The sequence below is a fragment of the Rhagoletis pomonella genome, unplaced genomic scaffold (assembly GCF_013731165.1).
Source record: "Rhagoletis pomonella isolate Grant_MI unplaced genomic scaffold, Rhpom_1.0 Rhpom_scaffold_00007, whole genome shotgun sequence".
Taxonomy (NCBI): domain Eukaryota; kingdom Metazoa; phylum Arthropoda; class Insecta; order Diptera; family Tephritidae; genus Rhagoletis; species Rhagoletis pomonella.
The window spans coordinates 49,609,249-49,635,055 of NW_023458561.1; the positions used below are offsets into that span (position 1 = coordinate 49,609,249).

A 25,807-nucleotide genomic window follows, 5' to 3' on the forward strand; every position below is an offset into this window, starting at 1 on the left:
TATCCTTATCCTTATCCTTATCCTTATCCTTATCCTTATCCTTATCCCTGTCCTTCTCCTTATCCTTGTTCTTATCCGTATCTTAATTCTGTATACTTGCCCATATCCTTAGCCTTATCAATTTCCTTACCTTTACCCTCAATATCACCATTCTCATCCTTATGCCTAACCATTTCCTTACTCTCATCCTTATCTTTACTCTTACTCCTATCATTATCCCCATTCTATTATCCGTATGCCATACACATCTAAATTCAAGCAAACATACCGACAAGCCGCTCAATCACGCCCGCTTCATACCACTGCACTATGCGATTAGCCGCAGCGGTATGCTTCATCATGCGATTCAAGCCAGCTATGACATGCGGCGCCGGACCAGGCGGATCTACTTGCAGCAAGCAATCCAATAAGAAGTCGGTCACACTGGCGTTGAAGAGGCGCTGCAAAAATTGTTCATACTTAGCATTCTCCGCGAAGATCCACATCACTTTGCATTTAACACTCGCCGAATAATCTAGCAGGTGCTCATTCACATTCTGTATGATGCGATCGAAGAGGTTGTGCTCGAAAAAGAGTTGTGCCATCTTCTCGGTGCGCATTGCAGTGGCCAATGCTTCGATCGCTTCGCTGCCATGGTCGGTAGTGGCGTGATTACAAAAGAGTTGTGTTAACTGCTGCAGCGTGAATATGCAACGCCCGACATCGGCAAAAGCAGAGCTGTCACTTGTGTCGACCACCAGATCCTTAATTATCTTCAAAGCAGCGCTACGTATTTCCGTGTAGTCGTTGGAGAGATCGCAGAGCACACGATCAATGGGAAAAAGTGGCAATGTGCTTAATTCCTGCAGGCTTTGCGCGTCCAATAGCAGCAGCATTTTATGTATGGCCTCGAAAGATTGCCACAAAATGTCGGGATTCTCAGTTTTAGCAACTATGACGAAGAACTTTTCCAAGAATTCGTTTTGTTTTAGCATTTCATTTGCCACCTGTGGATCATCGAGGCATTTGTTGATAATCACCGTCAAGTACTCCATACAAAAATCGTCCACTTCCTGCATATACACCTCCAGGCATGTGTTAAGTATGGACATCGTCTGCTTTGGCTCTAAATCTTGCAAAACACTCATGCTCTCTACCATGCTGCAGGCCAGATACATCGCAAATCGTCTTATCATTATCGCTTCAGAAGTCATATAAAATTTCTTCGCCAATAGCAAATCGAGTAGATTCAGTTTTCTAAGTTCCACTACATTTTCGTCCTGCTTGCGTGCAAACTCCGTTATGTTCTTGAAAACTGTAACAAGCACCGAATCTTCTTGGGAGTGCAGCAGCAGCAGCGCCGTTTCAATGGCTTCTATCGGCACAATTACCTCCTTGAACGACTCATTCTCCTTCTTAGCGCGATCCGGATGCTCAGTCCGTGTGTCATAGATGATCTTCGGTTTTTTCTTTGACATTATCTATTGGGACAACAGCTTTTGTAAAAAATTAAAAAAGCAAAACGTTTAGTTATAAATAAACTATTTCCACGAATCAAGCGAAATGAAGTTAAAAATAATTATTGAAAAGTTTTATTGATATTTCCAACACTACACAACAATACCTGCGTAAATTTCTTTAGAGAAACGAAGTTGAAAAATCATTTGCAGGACGATAAAAAGTTCAGAAATTTTGTTGATTGAAGATTTAAAAAAAAAATCTCATATTTATATATGAGGCCACAGAGCAGAAGTGGCCTAACCTAAATTTTTTTTAGTATTTGCCTAATTAAAATAGTCTCAAATGTAATCAATTTTAAAATAAACATTGCTTATTCCTTATTATTTTACGGTGCATCACTACATCCGACTAGTAAAAACCCAGTCAACGACATAGTTAGAACTTTACTTTTCAGAAAATTTACAAATTATCACGTTACGATCTACTACGTTTTTCCCAAAACCCAAAAAAAGGATTGTCTTACTTTGTAAACCTCTTCTTTTAATAAAAGAAATAATAAATTCAGATATTTTCTTTCTTTGGATTATGACCTTTTTCCGGAAAGTGGGCGATGTACAAAAAATCTTCTATAGAATTTAATTTTCTGTACGTCTTTTACTCCCATTTATGCCTGCCGTAGTTCTAACCCTGGTCAAGGACTATTACCACAACATATCCCAAACTCAAGAAGATTTACGCGCCAGTCGTTCCGTCAGAGCCGTCGAGAGAAAACTCGGGCCCCAGACTAAAAAATCACGGCCCCTATACATAGGCTGAATTTCTTTATTCATTCTGAACGTTTGGAATAATCTTTTTTGTTTACTTATTCTTTAGAACGTTCCTGATGATATGTTAACGTATATTTCAAACACATTCTGTTTATTCTGGCTGTGAAATGAGATTATCCGGAATGTATAAAGAAACGTAGCCATAAATTGTATTAATTTAAACGCATATTTATATTTTCTTTAATTTATAAAGTCAGAAGCAATTAGCACGAATCGAAATACTATATGTATAATCAAAGTCTATAACGAAGGAGCAATTACATTGTAAAAAAAAAAACGAATAACAAGTTATGGTTCTGATATATGTATTCGAAATTTGATATGGACATTAAGGCATTCGATAACGAGTCCGCTTTTTTAATTTAAATTGTGTTGAAGAGAGAGAAAACAGTTGTCATTTCATTCAATCAATTCCAAAAAAAAAAGTATTTATTCGATCACGGATGTCGTGTTTCGGACACTGTTTAAACTTATGAGCACAGATATGCGTTTCCTCTTATAGGAGGTACAGGTACCTAGTGTGGCAGTTTCACATGAGGAAATATTTTCAAGCGTTCGCCGGTTACTACAGTGAAGAGAGAAGGAAACAAAACTAAACAAGCGAGAGGAGAAACTAATCCTTAATGACAATCACAAAAATTAAACACGATAATAAAAATGGTTATTAAGTTATTTGTTTTTTTATTTATTTTTTGTTGTTTTATAAATGAGATGGTTAGATAACAATTTCAATAGATATAACTGTAATTATCGCAAGACATCAGACAAGACAATATATCTTTATACATATTTATGAGGGTAGCATAAAAGAAATTTGCCATATATGAATACATACATATGCATGTAGATGTAAATATGTATATTATAGTAATATATGTAAATATTGTAAATATGGTATGTATGTATACAGTATACTTATAAGAATTGTATTAAAAATGCCGAGTATTCGAAGTATTTTTTCTGGATTGATATTGATCATATTAATATTAATAAAGAACTTGTGTAGTATATAAGTGTGTATATTGAAAATATATGAATATATGTATGTATGTAAGTATATATATGTATGAAAGAAATATATTATAAACTTTAAACTTAATCATCTAAATGCGTACAACGCGAAACAAAGGCGGTCAAAGGAATTACAGATAAAATTTGTGTACAATGCATACATATGTGTATGTACACATGTAATCAGTTAAAACAGATAAATAGTTAGCATTAAATGTTTGCGTAGTTAAATTCATTTATAAAATATGTAAATGTAGATAAAATCGCGTCGACATTACTTCATAATATAGTGAAATGCAATACATGCGAATGCAATAAGTACTTTTGATGAGATACACACTTGCAGTCGAGATGTGGCACAATGGCATACATATGTATGTATGCACATAAACCTATGGTCGAAATAATAGAAACACGACATTCTGACCAGCATTGACTATTTTTCTTTCGCTTATTTAATGTTTATTATTTTCCAACAAAAAATTCCAACATCCCTTCTATGAAAGAAAGTGCGTAACACCGCCGGAAAAAAGAATTATCAAAAATCAAGGCGATCTGATTAATTAGTTTAAAATCTTAATTAAACATTGTTTAACGCCGAATTGCCATTAGGCATTAAAATTACAAAAAAATTTTAGGCATTTGAAAAATTACATGTGGAAATGAATTTAATGGCTATTTTTTAACGTAATGACAAAAACATATATTAATGCCCAAGTTTGTCATTACAATTTTTTCCATTTACAGCCAATTTCACTAAAGCAATTTAAGTGAAAAAAGATTTTAATTTTTTGAATTCTATATGGGAATTGACAGAAAATAAAAAATTAGTTTCCATTTAAATTGCTGGTGAAACCGGCTGTTAATACCTGTGGAAATCCAGCATAATTTTTGTTTTTGTTAGATATCGATCTATACCTTTATGAAAAAATAATAAACGAAAGTAAAATGCAAAGTCTAAACTTGTCAAAATGTCGTGTTTCTATTCTTTTGGCCATAGGTATATGTATGTACATATGTAAATATTGTATATGAATATTATTTAATGTAAATATTCCAAGGCACACATACAAAGATTTTTTGTTCTCCTTTCTTTTTTATTTTGAATAAATGATGAGCAACTTGAACTGAGATGATTCAACGTCGCTTTAAAGCGAAAAGGCACTGACTGGTTTTGTTTGATTACATAAATGATTTTTTTTTTTGTTCATTTCGTGTTACTTAAAACTAAATGAAAGTTTTGAATGTTGTTTTATCTTATGAATTGTGTACATGGGTTTTGTGCGCTCGTTGGTGTGTCCTTGACAGTTAAATTTTTTCTTAAAAATAATACGTTTGCGCCACAAGCTACTTGTAGAAAAACTCGAGCCAAGTTCCAACTGTCAGCGTATATCAAAGAAACGCGAAAACTTTCTGATGGAACGCGTATGTGTAACTCGAAGTGACTTCGAGTAGCTTGTGGAACAAACCTAACTTTTTATTACCTTTGTAAGTTTTACAAAAAAAAAACAAAAAAAAACAATAATCCAATAGATTTCGAGCAAATAGTAATCACAATAAAATTTTTAGTCCCAATATATGTATATAAAAAAACAAAATAGTTTCAAATAGTATGCATTGTTCTTGGCCTTTTTTTTGCTGGTTGAATGGATTAGCGTTTATTGACCTTCAGCTTGAGCGCAGTCGTGTGCAAATCCCATTCGTATTTTTGAAATGCCTCCACCGACTCGGCAAGACTCAGTTCCTTTTCAGGCAAAATATTTTGCAATTTAATTATTTTAATTGCTTTGTGCACATCCCAACCGATGAATTCAAGTGATTGGAGACAGCGTGTTGGTTCGACGATCTGAAAGACATACATATGTACATATACATAAATGTAACGTTTTAAATATATGTATGTGTTGTGTACATAGCACGAAAATGTTACCTTGTCATTGCCCCCTTCGCACAATAAGGAGAGGATAATGAAAAGCCAACATTTTTTATAGAAAAGAAAACGCCGTTATACAATGCAATAAACGCAAATTTGTTGTGGCTCTAAAAGCTATACTACTTCTATACTATATTCAAAATCTTCACTGCCAGATTTTTCATTATAATCCCCACCATATACAAAGTATTTACAATCATAACACTTTCTACTCACATCTTTGCCCAGCACTTTCACCATGATGCGCACCTCGTCCGAATCTACGCCACGTTCACACCCCTTCGGCTTCTTATCGGAGAATTCCAGCAAATCCTCGCAGCTCACAGAGTTCGAGTCTTTTAGGCGTGCAGCGGCCGCTGCAAAGTATTCGGCTTCGGTTTGCGGGCGTGTTGCTGCCACACTTGATGCAGAGCGCGCAACCACGCGCGGTGTGGCGCCGCCGCTGCTGCTGTTATTACTACCGCTACTGGATATGGCATTAACACTGGATGCCCTCTTATCCATAGCCATGTCAACAGATTCGCGCACTTTCTTGAAAAGCGCATTACCCGCCAATTCGTTGTCGGCTGTTAGGCTACCCTTGCTGCCTTTCTCACGCAAAACGGCAGGTTCGGCGGCTGGAGTTGTAATCACTTTTGGTGCCAGGGCGGTTTCTGCAACAGCCGTTACAGCTACTGCAGCCGCGGCGGAAACCATAGTGGGTGTGCTTTTTATTGTTGCAGTCGCTGCTGTTGGTGTTGTTGCTGTTATCAAAGGAGCCGGTGGACTCATTGATTTTGTCAACACAGCCGTTAGCGTTGGCTTCGTCGTTGCAACAGCTGCAGTTGTAACTGTCGTTTTCATTGCCACTGCGGCCTGCTGCAGCTTGAGATTCCTTTCAATGTCCAGATTGCGCAACTCGTCTTCGTTCACATACAAACCAGATATTTTGTTTGCATCAAATTCCACTGCCTTGCCCTTGTTGTATTGTTCCTTTTGAATGGAAAAATTGTAAAAACCGTCTGTAACATCGGGTGACTGCAGCACATTGCCCTTATCGTAGTCCGCTTCCAGTATGGATTCGAAGTGCAGCGACGCTGAATCGGTGGCGTTAGTGCCACCGCTCTGCCCGTCCACTTTGTCTAGATTTTGGTAGGTGTGGCCATCGTTCAGATGGCGTTGTGACTCATGTTGCGTTGTCGCTGCAGTTTTCGTATTCACTGGTGTTGAGTGGCACTTTGAAGCGGCCGATTGTGACTGCGGCGACTGCCCTGCTGCCAACACAAGTTGTATCACACCATTGCTAAGTGTAAGCGCTGTGACCGGCTTCAAGCCATCCTCCGTGGGTGTGGTCTCGGTCACCATGTTGAGCGTTCGCTGCAGCCCATTGACTGGTATAATTAGCGGATATTTGCGTACATGCCGCTTTGCATTTGTCTTAATGTGTTTTTTACCTTCGCGCGGCGGCAAAGGTATCGGATTCGTGGTGTCGCCAGTTGGCGTGCTTGTTGTTGCATTTGCGCTGGCATTTTCGGGAAACTTGTAAAATGTATTTGTCAAGTAGCTGGGGCTTTCACAGGGTGAAGAGCCACCGTTTGTCTCACCATTACTTGTCGGCGATGTTGCATTATGTTCAGCGCACTCATCGGCGGCGGCGCCACCATTAGCCGCACGCGCGCCAGGTAGACAGTCTAATTTTTTGGTGCGCCCGGCAGCGCCGCGCGTCGGCAGTGTCATTGGACGCGGCGCATTGTGCAATGGCACCACAACCTGATCGCCATTGTCGCGGCAGGTGATGCCGCGCGTCGGCTCATTGCGCTCGTGCAAATGCATGGAGCGACGCGGCAGCGTTTTTGCGGTAGTCAATTCGAATTCATTTGTGTCGAAATGCCGCAGAAGGGTAGCAGCGGGACTAAGGCCCATGCTAACGCCGATGCCCATGGAAGACTTGCGCTCAATAAGGCTGTTGTAGGCTTCACGACCCTCCTCGCCGATGATGGCCTGCAAAGAAATAAGCATAGGAATTTGGGGTCGGGTGAAGGGGGAAGAAATTAAACACACGAACAAAATAAAAGAAAAAATATGAAATGAATCATCGGAGAAACTAATACAAATATAAAGCACATATGTATGTACATACGTATGTATGTATGTACGTAAATACATGGAAAAAGTGTATGAACCAAATTTACAAAAAGAAGATTGACCAATACACTAAAGCTTTAACACATGGAAGTCCAAAACAAAAAATCTATTCGTAAAAGAAGGGCATTGAACTTCGGAAAAGCAGTGGATACGACTTCATATGAATTTGTATTGTACGTTAGGCAAATAAGTTTTGTTTAGTTAGATTCTCCATATAATAGTCTTTTATATGTGTAAATTTTTTTTTTTTTTTTTTGTAGTTATTTCGTCAAGGAAAGCGCAAGCGTTTGCTTGGTGTTGCGGAAAAGACAGTATCGCAACGAGATTCGAGGGTATCAATGAGAAAAAGAGCTCGTGAGACTGGGATCAACTGTGAATCGGTGCAGCAAATAGCTAAAAGGGACTTGGATCTCAAGGCGTACAAGCTCCAAAAAGTGCAGCTCCTCACGGACGAGAAAACAAACACGTTCGAATCCAAGAATGTCGAGCTCTAAAGCAAAAGCCGTCAAAATCTGTAGTTGGGTTTTGTCTGGAGCGGAATTTAAGCCAGCGGCAAAACTCCATGGTTTTCGTGGATCATGGAGTCAAGATCAACCAAGAGGTGAACCGCCGCGACATTCTCAAATCCCTGGTACTTCCGTGGACCCACAAAGCTAGAATGACGCAGAACTGGTGCAGAACACTTTTTCCAGACTTCATCTCCTCTACGGAATAGCCACCATACGCGCCGGATGTTGACGCAATGGACTACAGTGTGTTGTCTAGTTTTGAGGACAGAGCACGTGCTAAGCACGGAGGTACTGAAGGAATCGCTGTCCGCAGAAAACCTGCGTCACTTCGTCGAAAATTTTAAATCACGTTTGGAGTTCCAAGAAGGCCCAATTTGAAACCGGCTAAATATGTTTTTATTAAATATCCATTTTACTGTTATTTGTTTTTTTTTTTTTTGATGGACTGTTTGCGTTAAAAAAAATTTAAGATAAAAAAGAACACGTTATTTATTGTCACCCTGTATTCATGGTAATTTATAAGATGCTCTTAATTAACTATACACATTATCACGTTTTGCATTGAGAAAATATTAAAGTACAATAATTTTAAATAAATAATTTTTCATTGTTGGAAAGCTATATCTTTGAAAAATTAACCCATCTTTGAAAAATTAACCCATCTTTGAAAAATTAACCCATTCAACTCCAATGTTCTTAAAAATAATCGGAATTGGAAAAATAAGTATATAAAATTTGATCGGAAGTGAAAAACGACGGAAGTCTATAAACACAGATAGTCCACTTCAGCGTGCTCGCCTGGACATACCCCTCTCTAATGCACTCCGTAATGGAGTTGCTCCAGGCTGCTTTGGTGTTCCCTCACTTAAACAAACAACAGAGTTTCTTGTATAGAAATACAATAATCTTTATTTATTTGTTATTTCATTTTATTTTTGGTTTTCTTTTTGTTTTCTTCTTTTATTGTTTTGTTTTTGTTGTTAATGTTTTTGTAGATGTCAAATTGCAAACTGGAACCGAACACTTTTTAAACTGCATACGAATTTTTCGAACAATTTTACTTCAATCATTGAATGCATTTGTTTCGTGAATAAAATTGTATCACTCTAATTTCATTTTAACATTTCAATTAATGCCGAAGTTCAGCAATTGTTATTTTTATTTTGATTCAACTCAACGATCCAACTCTTTTTTTGGTTTTTTTTTTTGTTTTAATAGTTATGTATTTTGTTGTTTTGTTTTTTGTATAATATATATAATATTTGAATGTACATATGTGTGTATGCATTTTTTGTATATTAGGGTGCATCACTCTCCATAAAACGAAAAAAATCGGTACTGTTTTTCCATCGGAATTATAAAATTAATTATATTTAAGGACTTCCGTACAAAATTTTTTGAAAAAATATTAAGATTTACATGCGCTGGGCCCATTCGGAAATTCCTTAAAAAAAATTACTTTTTAAAAAAATTTTTCATTTTAAATTTAAAATCGATCCAGCTCATGCAAATCTTTAAAAAAATTTACGAAATTTGTTGGCGGTAGTCTTCAAATATAAAAAATTTTATAATTCCGGTTGAAAACCCGCAAGTTTTTTTTTTGGTAAGGCACCCTATATATGTATGTATGTATATTAGTTTGATTATGTATTCACGATTTTTAGATTTTTGATACATGTAATAGAAAATACTGCTGATTTTTATAAATTTATAATTTTTTATTTTTATTTTTTATTTTTATTTTTTTGTATTTTTTGTCTTCCTTTTATTTTTAGTACTTGTAGTTTTTTTTTACCCTTTATGAAACTGCATAAATGCAAACGGCCATGTAATGCATGCAAATACAATACAATACTGTAGTTATATGTAGATACAGATTTTGCTTTTATTGCTTCTATATAAAATTAAGAGGTGTATCTTTGCGTATTTTTAAGAATAGAAAATTTACGTTTTAGTCGATTAGTATTAGAAATAGACATTTGGTTTATCAGCTGGCAGAGATTTTTTTAATTTTTTCCCGTTTTTTTTTTAATTTTATTTTTTTGTCGCCAAGAAACCAAGATACGCGTACGTGTATGTATGTAAGTATATAGGTTTATACGTGTTTAAGTGTATCGCTTAATAATTACTTATTAGAATTTAGATTTGCACGCAAATTGGCAAATGTCGAAAATAAGTTTAAAGAATTTTAAATTAAGAAAATGGAAAAATTACAATCAAATGTATATTATTTACATATTTATGTAAGTATGCAGAATCCATTTGATCTTCATAGTTCGTTAGAATAAATATCGCGCTTAAGTATGCTTACGAATGCGGCTACGTTAGGGATTTATACTTGTATATGTATGTAAGTTTAATTTTTGCTTAATGATACATATATGTAAGTACATTTTAAAATGCATATGGAAAGCATGCAGAGATAGTTGTACGTACTTATGTAATTATAAGCTTACAAACTTTTCAAAAGAGCTTGAGACCTAACAAATCTCGCCTAATCAAAAGTTGCGAGCCATTAACTTGTCAATCCTACACTAAAACGCTTAAAACGCACTCAAGAGATCAATTATTTGTTTGTTAGTGTGAGTTTTGTTTTTACATATTTTACTGTTTTGTGGACTGGTATGCAGGGATTGTTTTAAGTTTCAAGATTACGTACGATTTCTTCCATATTTTTGCTTTATATTATTTAGAATTAAGCTACTTTTATGGCGTAAAACTTAGTGATTTCGTTTGAGAACTTCTAAAAGTTAATAGAAATTCGAAAGTTTCGTCGTTTTTTAAATAAAATACCATAGTAAACGGGCTACGTACGAGGATAAGCATTAAAAGCTGATTGATTAAAAATAGCATAAAATACTTAGGTTTTATTAAAATGATTTGTGTTTCGTTTTCGAGCTACAGGCACTCAGCCTTTTTAAATACCGCAGATGCTTCGTAGAAATACTCTTGATATGACCTCGAATTATAGAACTTCCTAAGAATTTTTCATAAGAAAATAGGTTTTTACCGTGCAAACGGTGCAATCGTGCAAGGGCTTTGCAAGACTTCGACAATACCCCTAATGAGTAATAAACACAGGGTGTTTCAGAGCGCTCAGAGACTTCATACAAAACATTATTACATATCGTTACCTGAAATAAAAGTGAAGTAACTAACATCTTTACAATCCCCCACTTCGTTTTATACAAAAAATTTAAGTAACTGCTGTCAAATTGAGAAATTCCAGAAAGCAGTTGCATGAGGAGTCATACCTAGCAAGTGTCCTCCGATAAATTTCTGGCAATCTTTCTCGATAAGTAAATGCAACCGCGAGCCGCATTACCGGTTATTTGTTATATCTCTCGGTTATTTTCAATTTAAATATTAATTTAATATTAATAACTGAACAATTAAAATCCGAAAAATAATTAGTTACAAACATTTATGATTTTATATTCAAAATTATTATTTATTAGTTCTAGCGAACTCGCAATCAGTGTCATAACGGTAACACTCGAATGGTTTGACAGCACTTTCAACAAATTATATATATTTTCGAAATTAAGTTGCGCTCTTTCAGTTGCAGTCAGATGTTTCAACTTTTATTTTTATAACTGAAAAAGGTCTCTTTCTCAATTTGACGGCGAATCGCATGGAAAAGTATATAAGAGGGTCACGTCTGAAACACTCATAAAATTCAAAACGTCGTTTTAATTACAGAACCGCGTATCAACAAAAACTCTCATATTTCAAAATGGGCCTCGTTTTTATAAAGCAATCGCATTTTTGGCTAGTATATTTCAGGACGAATGGATAAGGCTTGAGCCAAGAGCTTGTATGAGTAAATCCAAATTTTGCAAAAAATTTCAGTTACGCAGTTTAGTACTTTAAACGACGAAATGTACCGTTGGATCAGAGAAGTCAAACATCATCAAAGTTCATCATATTATTAATTAAGTTAAGTGCATTAAAGAAACCAGAGCTCTACGAAAACATTCTTCATCTTTTGATCTTCAGCATTGACAGCTCTCCATTTGTTTTGTTTTGTTTTGATATTAATTTATTTTTTTTTTTTAATGTAGCATATTCTATAGCAAAAATCCTAAAAATCGGATTTTCAAACTTCATAAAAAGTTGGCAGAACATACCAATATTTGGTGACCAAAAAAAAACAACAAAAGTTGACCTCCTTGGCAATCAGATATGAGCTATGTTTTTATCAATATTTTGTCGTATGTTTTGAGGAGCCTGTGCGTCATTTTTACTCGAATAAACACTTCCTGTAATCTTTCCTCTTCTCTCTTTGTGATTATTGGATCTATTACTAGATGCATCGTGGGCCGTTTCGTGAAATTTAAGAAAATGTTATCACCGAATTCGAATTGCTACGAACCAAGGCGAATTCATATAAGGTGGCGTTGCTAGAACAGCTACTTTAATTCGCCTCGGTACACAGATGTCAAAACTTTTTATGAGTGAGTGCGAAAGTGAGAGAGTTGGGATTTTCTTTCCCTCTTCCTCCATGAGCGAAGAATAGCTGAAATTTGGCATGCAAGTTTTTTGTTTTTGTACTAGCGCTATCACCTTATATGAATTCGCCTTGCTACGAACGGCTGCATTCAAAGTAAATATTGAGTTCGTAATAATTCGGATTCAATAAGGCGTTTTCAAAGATTTTTTTCGGAAAAAATCTAACTACGACGGTTGCAACAATAGTGCTCCCTTTATACTTGTTGAAATCGCTTTCAATCTGAATTGTGTTCAAAAGTTTATTGTTTTTATGTAGCTTCTCGCTCTTGCGTTACCTACTCTTATAAAAGCAAAAATGTAAATGCAAAAGTAATAATATTATTCATAAAAATTCCATTAAGCTATTGATTGTTGCGCATAAAAAGTCTGCATAAAAATTTATTTTGCAAATAGGGAACTTTTCACTTTTGTATTTCTGTTTGGTAAATATGTGATGTAAATTCGCATATTTGTGAATTATTGTTTCTGTTTTTGCGTGTGAAACCGCGCAATGAAGATGTGAAATGAAATTGAGAAAAACAAAAGGCATTACGAGAAAATATTTCACGCAAATATGATATATGTACATAAGTACATACATATGTATGAATGTGTGTGTTTTGAGTGGTGCAGAAAATAATTACTCTCGATAAGGCACTCCCTATGTTAAGAATTATCTGCGCTGTAAATATTTTGTCAATAAACCTTTGGGCATCAATTCCCACAACAGGCATTATACCGACCGATCGACCGGCTAACGCGCACATCGATAACGCCAATTGCAAACTTTTTATTATTTCTTCATTAAAAATATTTCAATTCTTCATAAACTTGTTGCGATTTCGAACTTCTAACAGCAATTATACAAACGTGTATTCGTAAATCTGAAAAGCAACGGCTTAGTTGCACTCCCAGCATTTTCGAAGCTACAAATTGCTCTGCTTACAACAATAAAATTCAGCTTATTCCTAATTCAATTCTGCCATTTTGCTTCAATCAATTCTTGTCTCTTCGTCGGCGCATCTCAGCGCTAATGCTCGTCCAATACATTACCAAAAAGTAAATTGAAAAAATATTTCAGCATTCTTCTTAGTTATGGAGCTGGACTTGGTGGAACATGAGGTATGAACTCGGTGCGAAAAGCGAATTCATCGCTATCGCTGGAAGAACTGTCACTGGTGTAAATCGGATCGACGGGTCCTCCGCCGACGCCAACGCCAACGCTAACGCCACTGCCTAGGCCGAGACCCATTCCGGCAGTAGCGCTGCTAACGCGCATGCTACCCAAAAATGCATTACGTGACTGCTGCTTGGACGATGATTTGCCCTGTTGACGTTGCTGCTGTTGCCGCCACAATAGCTCATTCTGCTTCACCGTTGAGGCGTGTATCTTCTCTGGCCATTGGAATTCCAATTGTTGTTTACCGCTACCCAAAGACGTTTGTGCAACGGTCACAGCGTTGCCGGCTGGCATTGCGGGCGCAGCAGCATTCAATAGTGGCAATGGCGGTAGCGGCAGCGATTTGGGTGGCGATGGATGTGCGCGATTGCGCTCCTCTGGCGAAGAGTTGGCGAAATTAGAAGTGGGACTTTTACCTGTCAAACGGCTGACGTCGAATTCGTGGAAGACCGCATTGCGCGCGCTGATACCGGTAAGAGGACTAAAGTTACGCTCTCCGGCGCTGCCCATGACCGTGTTGCTAACACCGCCACCACTGTACGGTGGCGCTGAAGATGTAGCCGAGGATGAACCTGATCCAGAGCCTCCACAACCGCCACCGCTTGTACTCAAACCTATGCCAAGACTCCCGTTGCCACTACGCATCTTACCGCCATTCAAGTCAAAGCCTTTCATAGCAACCCCGACTCCGCCGTAATTGTTGCCAGGTCCGCGTCCGCCACCAAAATCGTAAATTCGATCTTCGTAGGCAAATTGCTCTTCCAACTGTCGACTGTAGTGGTGCGACATGCCGCGCGTACCATAATTGTAATGCGGCGCCGATTTAATGCTGACATTCGAGCCGTATAATTTTTTCTGTGACGTCGTAGTCAACTCTGACGCATCGTCCGCGTCATCTTGCCAACCGGGCGTTAGTAGCTTATGTACCGCACCGCTTCCAGCGACGCTACCGCCACTAACCGGCCGGCGGCGGCGATAAAGCGATGAGACGCGCGCGCGTATGTCGCACTCAGAACGCGCAATGCTCGGATTACAATCACTAACCGGGTCATCATCGCTTGATGTGCTTGAGTCTAAAATGATGGGGTTATAGCTAAGGCGACGCAAGGTGCGCGCGCGTATCGAACGCGGCTTATAAGAGGAAGCGCTACGCGTATGCGGTTTGTTCGTTGTTCGGCTGCCTATAGCCGAATGCGTTGAGCGGCGTTTCAAGCGCTGTTGAGGCTCGGACTGCACCGGCGAGATGGGGTTCATGGGATTGTCGGTGAAAGACATGGAGCGCTGGCGGTGGCCGCTTTGGTTACACTGCTCAGCATCGGCAATGCCTAAGCCGCTTGCGCCCTTCAGCGGATTGCTGCAGTAAACAGAGCTGCTGCTGGCGTTGAGCGCGGACGTTTTACTTGGAGAAGCGCAGCTGCCGTATTTTGCGGCACCGAAACGCTCAGCGGTAATCAGCATACTGTCATCCTTCTGGACCATGTAGCTACTGCTGCTGGCACTGGGAGCCATTATTGCCGTCTCTTTGGGACTATAGTAGTTCTCTTGTGGGCTGTAGCTAGATTTTTGGCTGCTGCGGCGCGAAAGCGATATGTTGGTGTCACGCGAAGCAAAGCCAGTGTCAGGTGTGCTGGAGCGCTTGTCCTCGGCCGTTTTCTGGTCTTGCGTTAAATCACCAAGCACTGCCTGGGCCTGCGCATGGTTTTGTGTATTGATGTACTGCAAATGCTTGTCCAAATGGCTGGTGGCAGCATTGAAATCGAACATAGTCTGCACGCCATTGCTGTAGTTGTAAATGGCAGATTTGAGGCTGCCTGTGGCGCTGCTTATTTCGTCCTCAATAGAGGAAACGATATTGGAAAACTGCTCGTTTAGTAGCGTCTCATCCGAGTCGGTTTTATCCAACTCTGTGTATGTATGCATGAAGTCCAGATTTAGGGCCTTCAAGGTGTTTTCGATATCCATTATGTTCTCACTAATGCTCTTTTGATTACGCGCCGAGCGCTGTGATTGCGCGTCAAGCGCAGCTAGCGGTGGTGTCACAGTTTGCATTACCGATGGCGGTGGATCCAAACTCAGTGGACGACTTAGAATTTCGCGAGATTTTTCAAAGCAAAAATCCGAGCTTTCCTTATCAAAAATCGGTATACGTAAATCGGGACCATTGACATTTTTAATTTCGCTTAAGGAGCGAAATCGCTTCTTTCATTAACCATTGAAAATGAATTTTCAAACAAAAATTGTGAAACCAATTATAAATGAGGAACGGACAACCAAACCAATTATAAATGAGGAACGAACAACCAAACCAAAGAAAATTTAAAGCACATTAAATTGGGAGAGAAGTAAATATGGAGTTATTAGCAACAAATCTCAATGGAAAGCGCAGACATTATGAGAAGGTATTGCTTCGAAGCTCTGGCAGAAAGAGTAGTGTTGAGAATAATGTGCAAATTAACGTACTTCAAAATTCTCATAAATATATTTTTGTAAAGGCGTTAAGTCCGCCGAACTCTTTCCATTTTAAAAAGGCACAGTTTTCGTAGCAATCCTACTCTTTTCATTATACTTCTAAACAAGCATTATCCATTTGCTTGTGATTAAAACATTATTTTTAAAATTCCTTAACATACCTGCAAATCTGGTATACTTTCCAATTCCTCGGTGAAGTTTTTCTTTTTCGAGTACGGCGAAAGTGACTTTTGCGCAGCAGCATTAGCGCTTGAACTACCACCTGCAGTGGGTGAGCCATTACTTCCAGACGTTTTGTCACTTCCACCTCCGCTTGTCAAATGCGGAAAACGGAAACTGAATTTACGTTTAGGACTTTGTGTGTTGGACGTTTGATCGGACACTAAATCGTTCATTGATCTGAAAATAAAAAAGGGAAGCATAAAAAAAGAATCATTCATAATTTTTGTTTGTGCAACCGATGGCTACCAACCTTGCACTTATTTCATTTGCAATTTCGATTGCTTGATTCAATATGCGTTCATCTTTCACCGATATAGGCTTGACAGTACCTGCTGACTTCTTTTTCGAAGATGTGCCAAATTTGTTACCGTTAGTGTCGCCCGAACTAGCACTTTTGCCTACCAACTTCGAAGAAATTTCTGTGAACTCATTCTTTTTGTTCGTATGCTCGAAATCTGATGGCTTTGGCGGTGCAACACTAACGCTAGCGCTCATTGAACCAAACATAGAGTTTATTTCATCCAAAAGTGAAGGGCCAAAGTCCAACTTATCGGCTGTAATTTCATCATCAGAGATTTCATGATATTCGTGTTGATCCTCAGTACTGCCACCATTCTTTCCGGCTTCACGCCATTGTTGTGCCGCAGCTATGTCCCCTTGGAAGCTATGACTATCCAAGCCATAATTGTTGTTTTGCATGGCAAATGCTCCACCCACCAAAACTTCATCATCACCTTTATGTGTGAAGGGATTGGTGAAGGATTTTGAATGCGGCTGCTGGCCGGGAAATTCAAAAGACGGCTGGCCACCATTACCGGTATTGAAATGCTTGGGTGTGTTTTCAGTGGATGATATAAATGTGGGATTCATTGAGGTGCCATGACCCTCCTCGGGGAAATAACCACTTGCGGTTTGTAATGAATCGGGGCTGGTCGGTGTGGGTGGCAGTAAAAGTGGCGTTTGTTCGATATCCTCCGAGGGTTTGTAAGGTGTTACAATTTGTCGTGGAACATGATTATACTGCCGAAAATAAAAGTGAACGTTAAAAATGAAGCAGAAAATTAAAATAAAATAAAAATCGTTACATTTTGTGAATTGCCAAGAAAAGCGATATCACCAAATGAGTCACCATCTATGCCAACATGCCCAGTATGCTTAAAATCGTTTTGCGGTTTCGAAATCATTTCCGTGCGCAGTTTCCGCTTGCTAATGCGTTCAGTAGTGCGGCAAAACGAGTCTCTACAAAGACGAAACAGATATTTTAGTTAGATTTTGATAAATACCACACTATAGCTTTAAATATTCACCTGTTTGCCGTGGGTAAACCCTCTAAGTACGCCACCGTGTTAGAGGGATTGAAGAAACCTGTCTTACCGGACGTAAGTACACCCTTCCAGAAGGGTGTACCCGTGTTACGATCTAGTACAGTTATAATATCGCCCTGGCGATACAACAGGTTGTCTTTTTTAGGTTCTAAACAATGTACAACCGCTTTTAATTGCTCAGGCTTCATATCGGGCAGTAACTCGTAAATCTCACTGAACTTAGGACGCTTGGCAGGATCGTCTTGCCAGCATTTCATCATTAGTGTATAATATTCTTGCGGGCAGCAATCCGGTTGCTCAAGGCGCTACAAATTTGGAATGGAAGGAAAATGTAAGTATATTTTTTTCTGGAGGTTGAAAATCACGCTTTGGGCTACTGACCTGATAATTTGGTGCATCTATTGCTTCAAGTATTTGTAGCCCAGTAAGTGCAGCCCATGGTTGAAAACCGTAAGAAAACATTTCCCACAGACAAACGCCATAAGCCCATACATCAGACGCATTGGTGAAGCGCAAGTAGTTGATGCATTCCGGTGCACACCTGGAATTAGGTAGCAATAGAATTAGAAGGTGTGTTTAACCATTATTTACAAGTCATCAATGCTCCTACCAAGCTATTGGAAGCTTTAGATTAACGTTAAAGTTTGTTTTATAATAATCTTTGCCCACACCCAAAGCTCGTGACAGCCCAAAATCGGAAATTTTGACTTTATCTTTGCTGAAGACTAAAATATTGCGCGCGGCTAAATCTCTGAAATATAGAATTAGGGGAAAATTTTATAAAGGAAACATACAAAGCAGCAACTAGTATACGCACCTGTGTATGAGTCGCTTGTTTTCCAGATAACTCATACCATTACAAATTTGCATTGCAAATTCGCAAAGTGTTGGAATGGTAAGAAAGCTGACACGCAAGCCAGGATCTTTTAAACATTCCAGCAGAGAGCGCAAATGGGCCAACTCTGTAACCAACATCAATGAATCCGTAGCCAATACAACTCCATATAAACGCACAATATTTTCATGCTCAATGGAATGCATTATAGCGGCTTCCTTGAGAAATTCCATAGGGTTTGATTGCATGCGCTCGCGGCATAAGCATTTTATAGCCACTTGAATCTGAAAAGTAGGCAAAATCATCATTTTTACTAGTCTAAGATTTTTTAAATGTGTAGCGGCAACACTGAAAGGCCGATAAGTTTTATCGGTTTGACTACAGTGTATGATCGCTAACTTATTCATTGGTTGAAAAATTCAGTTGTACTTTTTGTCAGTTTTCAAAGCATACAGCATAGGTCTAGTTTTTGTACTGCTTTTGAATTAAACTATTTAATAAATAAAGTAACTTGATTCAAACACTACAAAGTGGTGACCCCGTCGAAAGTAAAGATGCACACGGAAGGAGACGGAGAAATTTTCGTAGATGCTTCGAATTTGCAAATCGCTCGGGTGGCAATTAAACCGCCGCCATTTTGGAAGCCCGATGTTCGGCTATGGTTTCAGCAGGTTGAAGCCCAATTTATTCGCTCAAATATTACGACAGATGAGACTAAGTTTTATACGTTAGTCGCAGAAATTGATTCCTCAGTGCTAAAGCATGCAGCAGATATTATCCAAAGGCCTCCGGCAGGCAATAAGTACAACGCACTGAAGGAGCGCCTAATTAAGGAATTCAGCGAATCGAAGGAAGTACGTATGAAGCGTTTGCTGAGCGGTAACACAATAGATGGTAGGAAGCCGACAACTTTCCTTCGGGAATTGCGAGACTTGGCAGATGGTCACTTAGACGAGGCGGTGCTTAAGTCGCTGTGGCTGCGTCAACTTCCAAGGAACGTGCAACAAATTTTGGAAACTATAACTGGAGAGCTGGACAGCTTAGCGGAGAAGGCAGACAATATTATGGCGGTCGCTGATGACTCTGGCATTAATGTTGTTAGTGGTGATGTAGGCGCAGTCGCATCTTTGCAAGGCACAATCATGGAATTGAACAAGCGATTGGAGCGTTTAGAACTGGGGGTGTCAAAACCAGTTATTCGCGCTACAAGCCGTCAGCGTAGCTATTCGCCTCGTGCGCGCTCTCGTAGTGTAAGATCACCATCGGGCGAGTTGTGCTGGTATCATCGCAGATTCGGTGCCCGTGCCACCAGGTGCAAATCACCTTGTAATTTTCGACCTGAAGCGCAGGAAAACTAGTTGGCCCGTCCTTTCCGGCGACTAATCAAAGGATAGGGCCTGACGCATGTCGCCTGTTCATTAAGGACAGACTTTCAAAACTTTCTTTTTTGGTGGATACCGGAGCAGAAATATCTGTGGTGCCACGCAACAGTAACGACAATTCTCAAGCTTCATTAGTAAAGTTAGCAGCAGCAAACAACACTCATATAAATACGTACGGACAGAAACAACTCACCGTGGATCTAGGCCTGCAAAAAAACTTTACATGGATATTCACCATCGCTGACGTGACGCATCCTATATTGGGAGCAGATTTTTTTAAAGCATTTCGGCATGCTTGTCGACGTAAGAGACAAGGCGTTGGTTCGCAATGGGTCAGACCTACGTAGCGCGTGTAGAATGTCCCGCCAACATCAAAATATAACGACGATTAAATCTACCAGCGTGTTTCACGACCTTGTGATCCGATATGCTGATCTGTTGAAGGAGCCGGCGCGACGTAAAGGGACTGAAACACAGATATGCCACTTCATTGAGACAAAGGGACCGCCAGTGTCACAAAAGGTGCGTAGGCTACCACCGGAAAAGCTGGCAGTAGCGAAAAGAGAATTTAATAATCTCTTGGATAGCGGCATATGCGTTCGGTCAAAAAGTCAATGGAGCAGTCCTTTGCACCTAGTAAAGAAAGCGGACGGCAGTTGGCGTCCTTGCGGCGACTACAGGCGACTGAACTCTAAGACGATCCCGGATAAATACCCAATCCGTCACATACAGGACTTTGCTAGCGATCTAGCTGAAAAGAAAATTTTTTCTGTTATCGACTGCAAAAAAGCATACCACCAAATACCGGTGCATCCAGCAGACGTGCCCAAGACCGCAATCAGTACACCATTCGGACTATTTGAGTTCCGATATATGACGTTTGGCTTGCGCAATGCGGCCCAGACGTTTCAGCGATTTATGGACGACACGCTTAGAGATCTGCCTTTCGTTTTTTCCCTATTTGGACGACACATTGGTAGCATCAACGTCAGTTGAGGAGCATGTAGGGCACCTGCGAAAACTCTTTGACCGATATCGCGAGAAGGGATTGGTGATCAACCTGGACAAATGTCAGCTCGGTTTGCCAGAAGTGAAATTTTTGGGGCATTCAGTGTCAGCAAGTGGTATTAAGCCACTACCAATCCGCGTGGAAACTTTAATCGCTCGAGCAAAGCCTAAAATGGCACACGAGCTAAGAAGTTTTTTAGGCGCTGTTAACTTTTATCGGCGTTTTCTACCACATGCGGCCGAGATTGAGACACCCCTACAGAAGATATTGGGGCCTTGCAAAAAGCGCGACAGATCTTTGTTAAACTGGACGCCGGAAGCTTCTGCGGCTTTTGAAAAGTTAAAACACCAATTAGCTAATGCAGCTTTGCTAGCGTTCCCTATTAAAGATGCAGAGCTGGCACTCATGACCGACGCGTCGGATAAGGCAATGGGAGCGGTGCTCCAACAACGAATGCAAGGTGATTGGCAGCCGTTGGGATTTTTCTCAAGAAAATTCAGCAAGACGGAGCAGCGATATAGTACTTATGATCGCGAATTATTGGCGATCTACTCCGCTGTGAAGTATTTCCGCTATTTTTTGGAAGGCACGCAATTTACCATTTATACTGACCACAAGCCGTTGGTTCACGCGTTTCAGCAAAAGTGGGAAAGGCTTTCCCCTCGGCAGACACGACAGCTAGATTTTATTAGCCAATTTACGGTTAAAATAGTGCATGTTCTGGGCGAGAAAAATATAGTTGCAGACATGTTATCACGCATGGAGGGAATTGATAACTCATCGATAAACTATGCGGCACTTCGAGACGAACAGTCAAGTTGCGGGGAGCTTAAAAATTTGATGGAGTCAAATTCGACCTCGTTGCAGTTAAGCAAGCACAGGCTGCAGAACTCTGACATAGATATAGTCTGCGACACCTCCACCGGTAGGCTCCGGCCCTACGTAACCAAATCATTGCGTAAGGTGATATTTGAGGCCCTACATGGGCTTGCTCACCCGGGCGTCAAAACTTCCATCAAGCTAATTGCAAGCAAGTTCGTGTGGAAGGGCATGAACTCCGATATACGGGCGTTGGTGAAGAGTTGTCAGCAATGTCAGCGGTGTAAAGTTACCCGCCATACACGTAGCGAGCTGCAAACATTTTCAGTACCTGATAAACGATTCGAGCATATAAACATAGATTTAGTAGGTCCATTTCCGCAATCAAATGGCTACATCTATTGTCTCACCTGCATCGACCGTTACTCTAGGTGGGTGGAAGCTATTCCGCTGCCCAATATTACAGCGGAGACAGTGGCTAAAGCTCTGTTTAGCGGTTGGATATGCAGGTTCGGGGTTCCTAAATACATAACCACCGATCAAGGACGGCAATTTGAAAGCGATTTGTTTAATGAGATGGCTCGGCTTCTCGGTATTAAACATCTGCGGACCACAGCTTACCATCCGCAGGCTAATGGTTTAGTCGAGAGATGGCACAGAGTATTTAAGACCGCGTTGCGTTGTCACGCTGGGAACCATGATTGGACGGATCAGATCCCTGTGGTGCTGATGGGTCTGAGGTCGGCCGTGAAGGAAGATTTAGGAGCATCCACGGCGGAACTGGTCTACGGTCAGGCGATGAAACTACCGGGCGAATTTTTTTTTCGAAGCGGACACTCCGCGCATTGGCGAACACGAGTTTCTTCAAAAGTTGCACGTATACTTCGAAAAAATGCGCCCTATTGCAACGTCAACTCATGGTAGTAAGGTGGTTTACGTGCCCAAGGATTTACGGGTCTGCAAATATGTTTTCCTTCGGGATGACACTGTGAGGACACCATTGAAAGCTCCATACGAAGGTCCTTTTAAGGTGCTGGAGCGTCACCCGAAAACATTTACAATTCTCGTTAAAGCCAAACCTGTCACGGTGACCATCGATAGGTTGAAGCCAGCGTATGTTCCTAACGAGGAGATAGCAATGTTCAAGAGAGCCAGTAAGAAAAATCGGCGCGTACGTTTTTGGGATGAGTGCCTAATCGAGGAAGATGCCTCTAAGGAGGGGGATGGTGTAGCGGCAACACTGAAAGGCCGATAAGTTTTATCGGTTTGACTACCGTGTATGATCGCTAACTTATTCATTGGTTGAAAAATTCAGTTGTACTTTTTGTCAGTTTTCAAAGCATACAGCATAGGTCTAGTTTTTGTACTGCTTTTGAATTAAACTATTTAATAAATAAAGTAACTTGATTCAAACACTACAAATGCATACACTTACCCTCTCTGTGCCATTGGTCCACACGCCTTGTTGCACTATGCCGAATTCACCAGTACCCAATTGCTTATTCACCGTTATAGAATCGGCTGGTATAATGTGCTTATTATTTGGCGCCTTGCTGGGCGAGTTGGCGGTGTGCGCCGCTGAAGGCGACTCCGCTGCGCTGTGTAATGACGCGTTTGAAAGCGTGGAAGTGCCATCGCTGCTGTCCCGCTTGACAATTGTCGCCGGTGCCTGTAGTAGCCGCTTAATTTTGCTCAGATAACCATGTGGGAAGTGCTTTTCATAGAATTTACGCAATCGGCGTATTTCTGGGCGCGATAGTCCAATATGCTTAAGGTCTTCATCAGTTGCATATTTAACGTGGGCAGCATTTGTGATTTTCAGTTCGTTTCTGCAAAGGAAAATATGATAATTTGTTTGTCTATAATTTAAGAATGCGTGGGATTCGATTTCTAAACTCACTTTATTGCATTATAATAATGTTGCAGCTCTGCTTCGGTTAGGAATTCATACAAATCAATTTGCGGGCATTCTAGAAAGAAATAGGAAATAAATCTATTTTTATATACAATTTCTTAAACTAGGGCATAGAGTGATATCGAACAATGCTCATTTCTACAAAGCAGCCAGTCGTGTTTCTATATTGAATGCAAGTTTGATTAACCATGCAAATGGCAACAACAAAATTTTGTTTTTTTGTTTAGCCAAGGCAGCAGAGCAAAGAAGATAGCCTCTTGGTCAAACGCCCGTGTGTATACGTCCCATCTGTCCATGGTGACAAGTAATTTCTTTTTTTCTCTTATTTTATTATCATTTGCTGCATGCCGCATGTGGGTGTAAAGTGGGAGCGCACAACAAAAGTCTTGTTACAGTGCAGTCTAGCATATGTTAGGCCGGCTGTCATGGCTACGGTGAATGCTTGACTTCTTGGTGTTGCTGCTGCTGCCACTGCTGCTTGCTACGAAAGTTGCTCTGGCCTAGTTTGACAGCAATGTCATACACACACACATTTTACGGTTTGTTGCTTGCTCTGGGAATGACTTAAAAATAGCCAACGGCACTTATTTCGAAACATTTCATGGAATCGCATTGCGAACAAAAGTGGAAGCAAGCCCTTGCAGACTTGTTTGCTTTCCGTTTGTCCGTCCCGTCTTCAGCCAATGAACGCGTATACATACATAGATTGCGAACATAATTACTTATCGCACTTGAAACGCGCTGACTCAACCCTCTGCCATCCGGTCTGTGGGTAGGTTGGTTGTAGTTGTTTTTCTCATTCGACATGGACTTTGACGATTGCAACTGGCATTACACTCGCACTTCGCAGGCAGTTTACCCTGAACTGTTGTCCGTGAATTTGGCAAAATCGATTTGATTTTTTTTTGCACGAAATGTGCGGCTGCAGAATATACGCCATAGCTTTTTAACGCTATTGTTGAACGGGGTTGGCGACGAAAGGGGTGAGGGTTTTAATGTGGGCATCACATTTCAAACGGCTGCTTTGTAATTTGGAATGTGCTTTCATTCTTTTTTTTTTTTTTGCTTGGGAAGCATTTTTACTGTCTGTCATTTTTGCATATATGAAATATTTCCTTTGTTATTCTGCTCCATTTAAGCTCTGCTTACCCATTGTTGCGGCTGCGACTGAGTTTGTTGTTGCTGTTGCATTTAAGGAAGCTCTGGTTGCTGCTGGTTTCGGCGACGAACACTTCCCTCCTCCCGGATCCACAAGCGAAGCTGTTACCAAAAGTGTAGCGCAGCGACGCTCGCTGCCGAGACAGAAAACTCTGCTTCTGTTTTGTCCACTGCTATCGCTACAATCACCAACGCAGTGCAAAAGGTCCCAAACATTCCCTAAGCCTCAGCTTCACTTTGCTTTTGATTTATATGAAGCACAAATTCAATTTGCAATTTAATATACACATTTTCTCAACTAATACACCAGTTGTAAGAAAATTTTATCAATTTTTTCCGGGGTGCACTTGAAACACGAAGCTGAAGCAGACAAATGAATAGGGATGTGCTGAGCTGTCTGTACACAACACTTGGTATCCTATACAAGAAAAAAATTCAGTACCAAATACTTCCTTCTCGGTACCCAAAACGATTCGATGCATTAATAGCGTAGTTAATCAGAAGCGTAAACCCGTTGGCACGTAAAACCATGTTAGATGATGTTACCAATTCGTAAGCTTGCAGCCTTACGGCCAACTAGAATTACTCAGACGTACGGGAGCACAAAGCGTGTTGGCCGAGCACGAGCAACTCGGCGCCCTTCCCCCTTCCTCGCCACTTCCTCTCACACAATTATTGATGGTTATCAAAAATATCAATTTTTGGCATTCGCATACGCAGAAAACTTGCAAATTCATAAATATAATTAATAAATTCATAATAAAATTACGCAGAATTCTAATTACGGAGGGGAAGGAAATACATCGAAATATAGGTATTATGACATTTTTACACACATATATGTATATATGTACCTATATTCGAAATAATGGCAGTGAGACACTTTGCACAGTTTCACCTATTTTGTTCATTGATTATTTTTCGAATGATTTCATAATTCAATAAACACAATATATGTACAAAAATCGTCATTTCAAATTTGGCATGAAAATTGCAAAAATTCAGCAGGTTTTCCCAACAACAAACTTTGAATTCGGAATTTTTAAGGAGATTCCAAGTTTTCAATTTCATGCATTTTTTCCATACAAAGTATGTTCGAAAATTTTTTAATGGATGAAAATGTATTACACCGTCAGAAAAAGAAAATTAAAAATTATC

General features: G+C 39.9%; 1 protein-coding gene across 4 annotated transcripts in view; it reads right to left on the reverse strand.

The window, feature by feature from the left end:
- The window catches only part of LOC118742986 (activated Cdc42 kinase-like), a 26,955-nt gene extending 1,913 nt beyond the window's left edge, over window positions 1–25,042 (reverse strand). Inside the window, exons 1-12 of one of the 4 annotated variants that reach the window (XM_036475435.1) lie at window positions 24,641–25,042; window positions 23,477–23,546; window positions 23,012–23,405; window positions 18,349–18,650; window positions 18,142–18,282; window positions 17,913–18,072; window positions 17,514–17,836; window positions 17,292–17,445; window positions 16,457–17,226; window positions 16,146–16,383; window positions 5,428–7,191; window positions 4,908–5,124 (exon numbers count right to left, since the gene is read on the reverse strand). In XM_036475435.1, coding sequence (XP_036331328.1) covers window positions 4,930–5,124; window positions 5,428–7,191; window positions 16,146–16,383; window positions 16,457–17,226; window positions 17,292–17,445; window positions 17,514–17,836; window positions 17,913–18,072; window positions 18,142–18,282; window positions 18,349–18,650; window positions 23,012–23,405; window positions 23,477–23,546; window positions 24,641–24,644 — 4,515 coding nt within the window. In that variant the 5' untranslated portion in view covers window positions 24,645–25,042 and the 3' untranslated portion in view covers window positions 4,908–4,929. Of the gene's footprint in view, window positions 1–268; window positions 1,461–4,907; window positions 5,125–5,427; window positions 7,192–11,659; window positions 15,715–16,145; window positions 16,384–16,456; window positions 17,227–17,291; window positions 17,446–17,513; window positions 17,837–17,912; window positions 18,073–18,141; window positions 18,283–18,348; window positions 18,651–23,011; window positions 23,406–23,476; window positions 23,547–24,640 lie in introns of those variants that run through there. The other 3 variants (XM_036475432.1, XM_036475433.1, XM_036475434.1) reach the window with 3 other exon arrangements.
- Window positions 25,043–25,807: the final 765 nt, after the last annotated feature.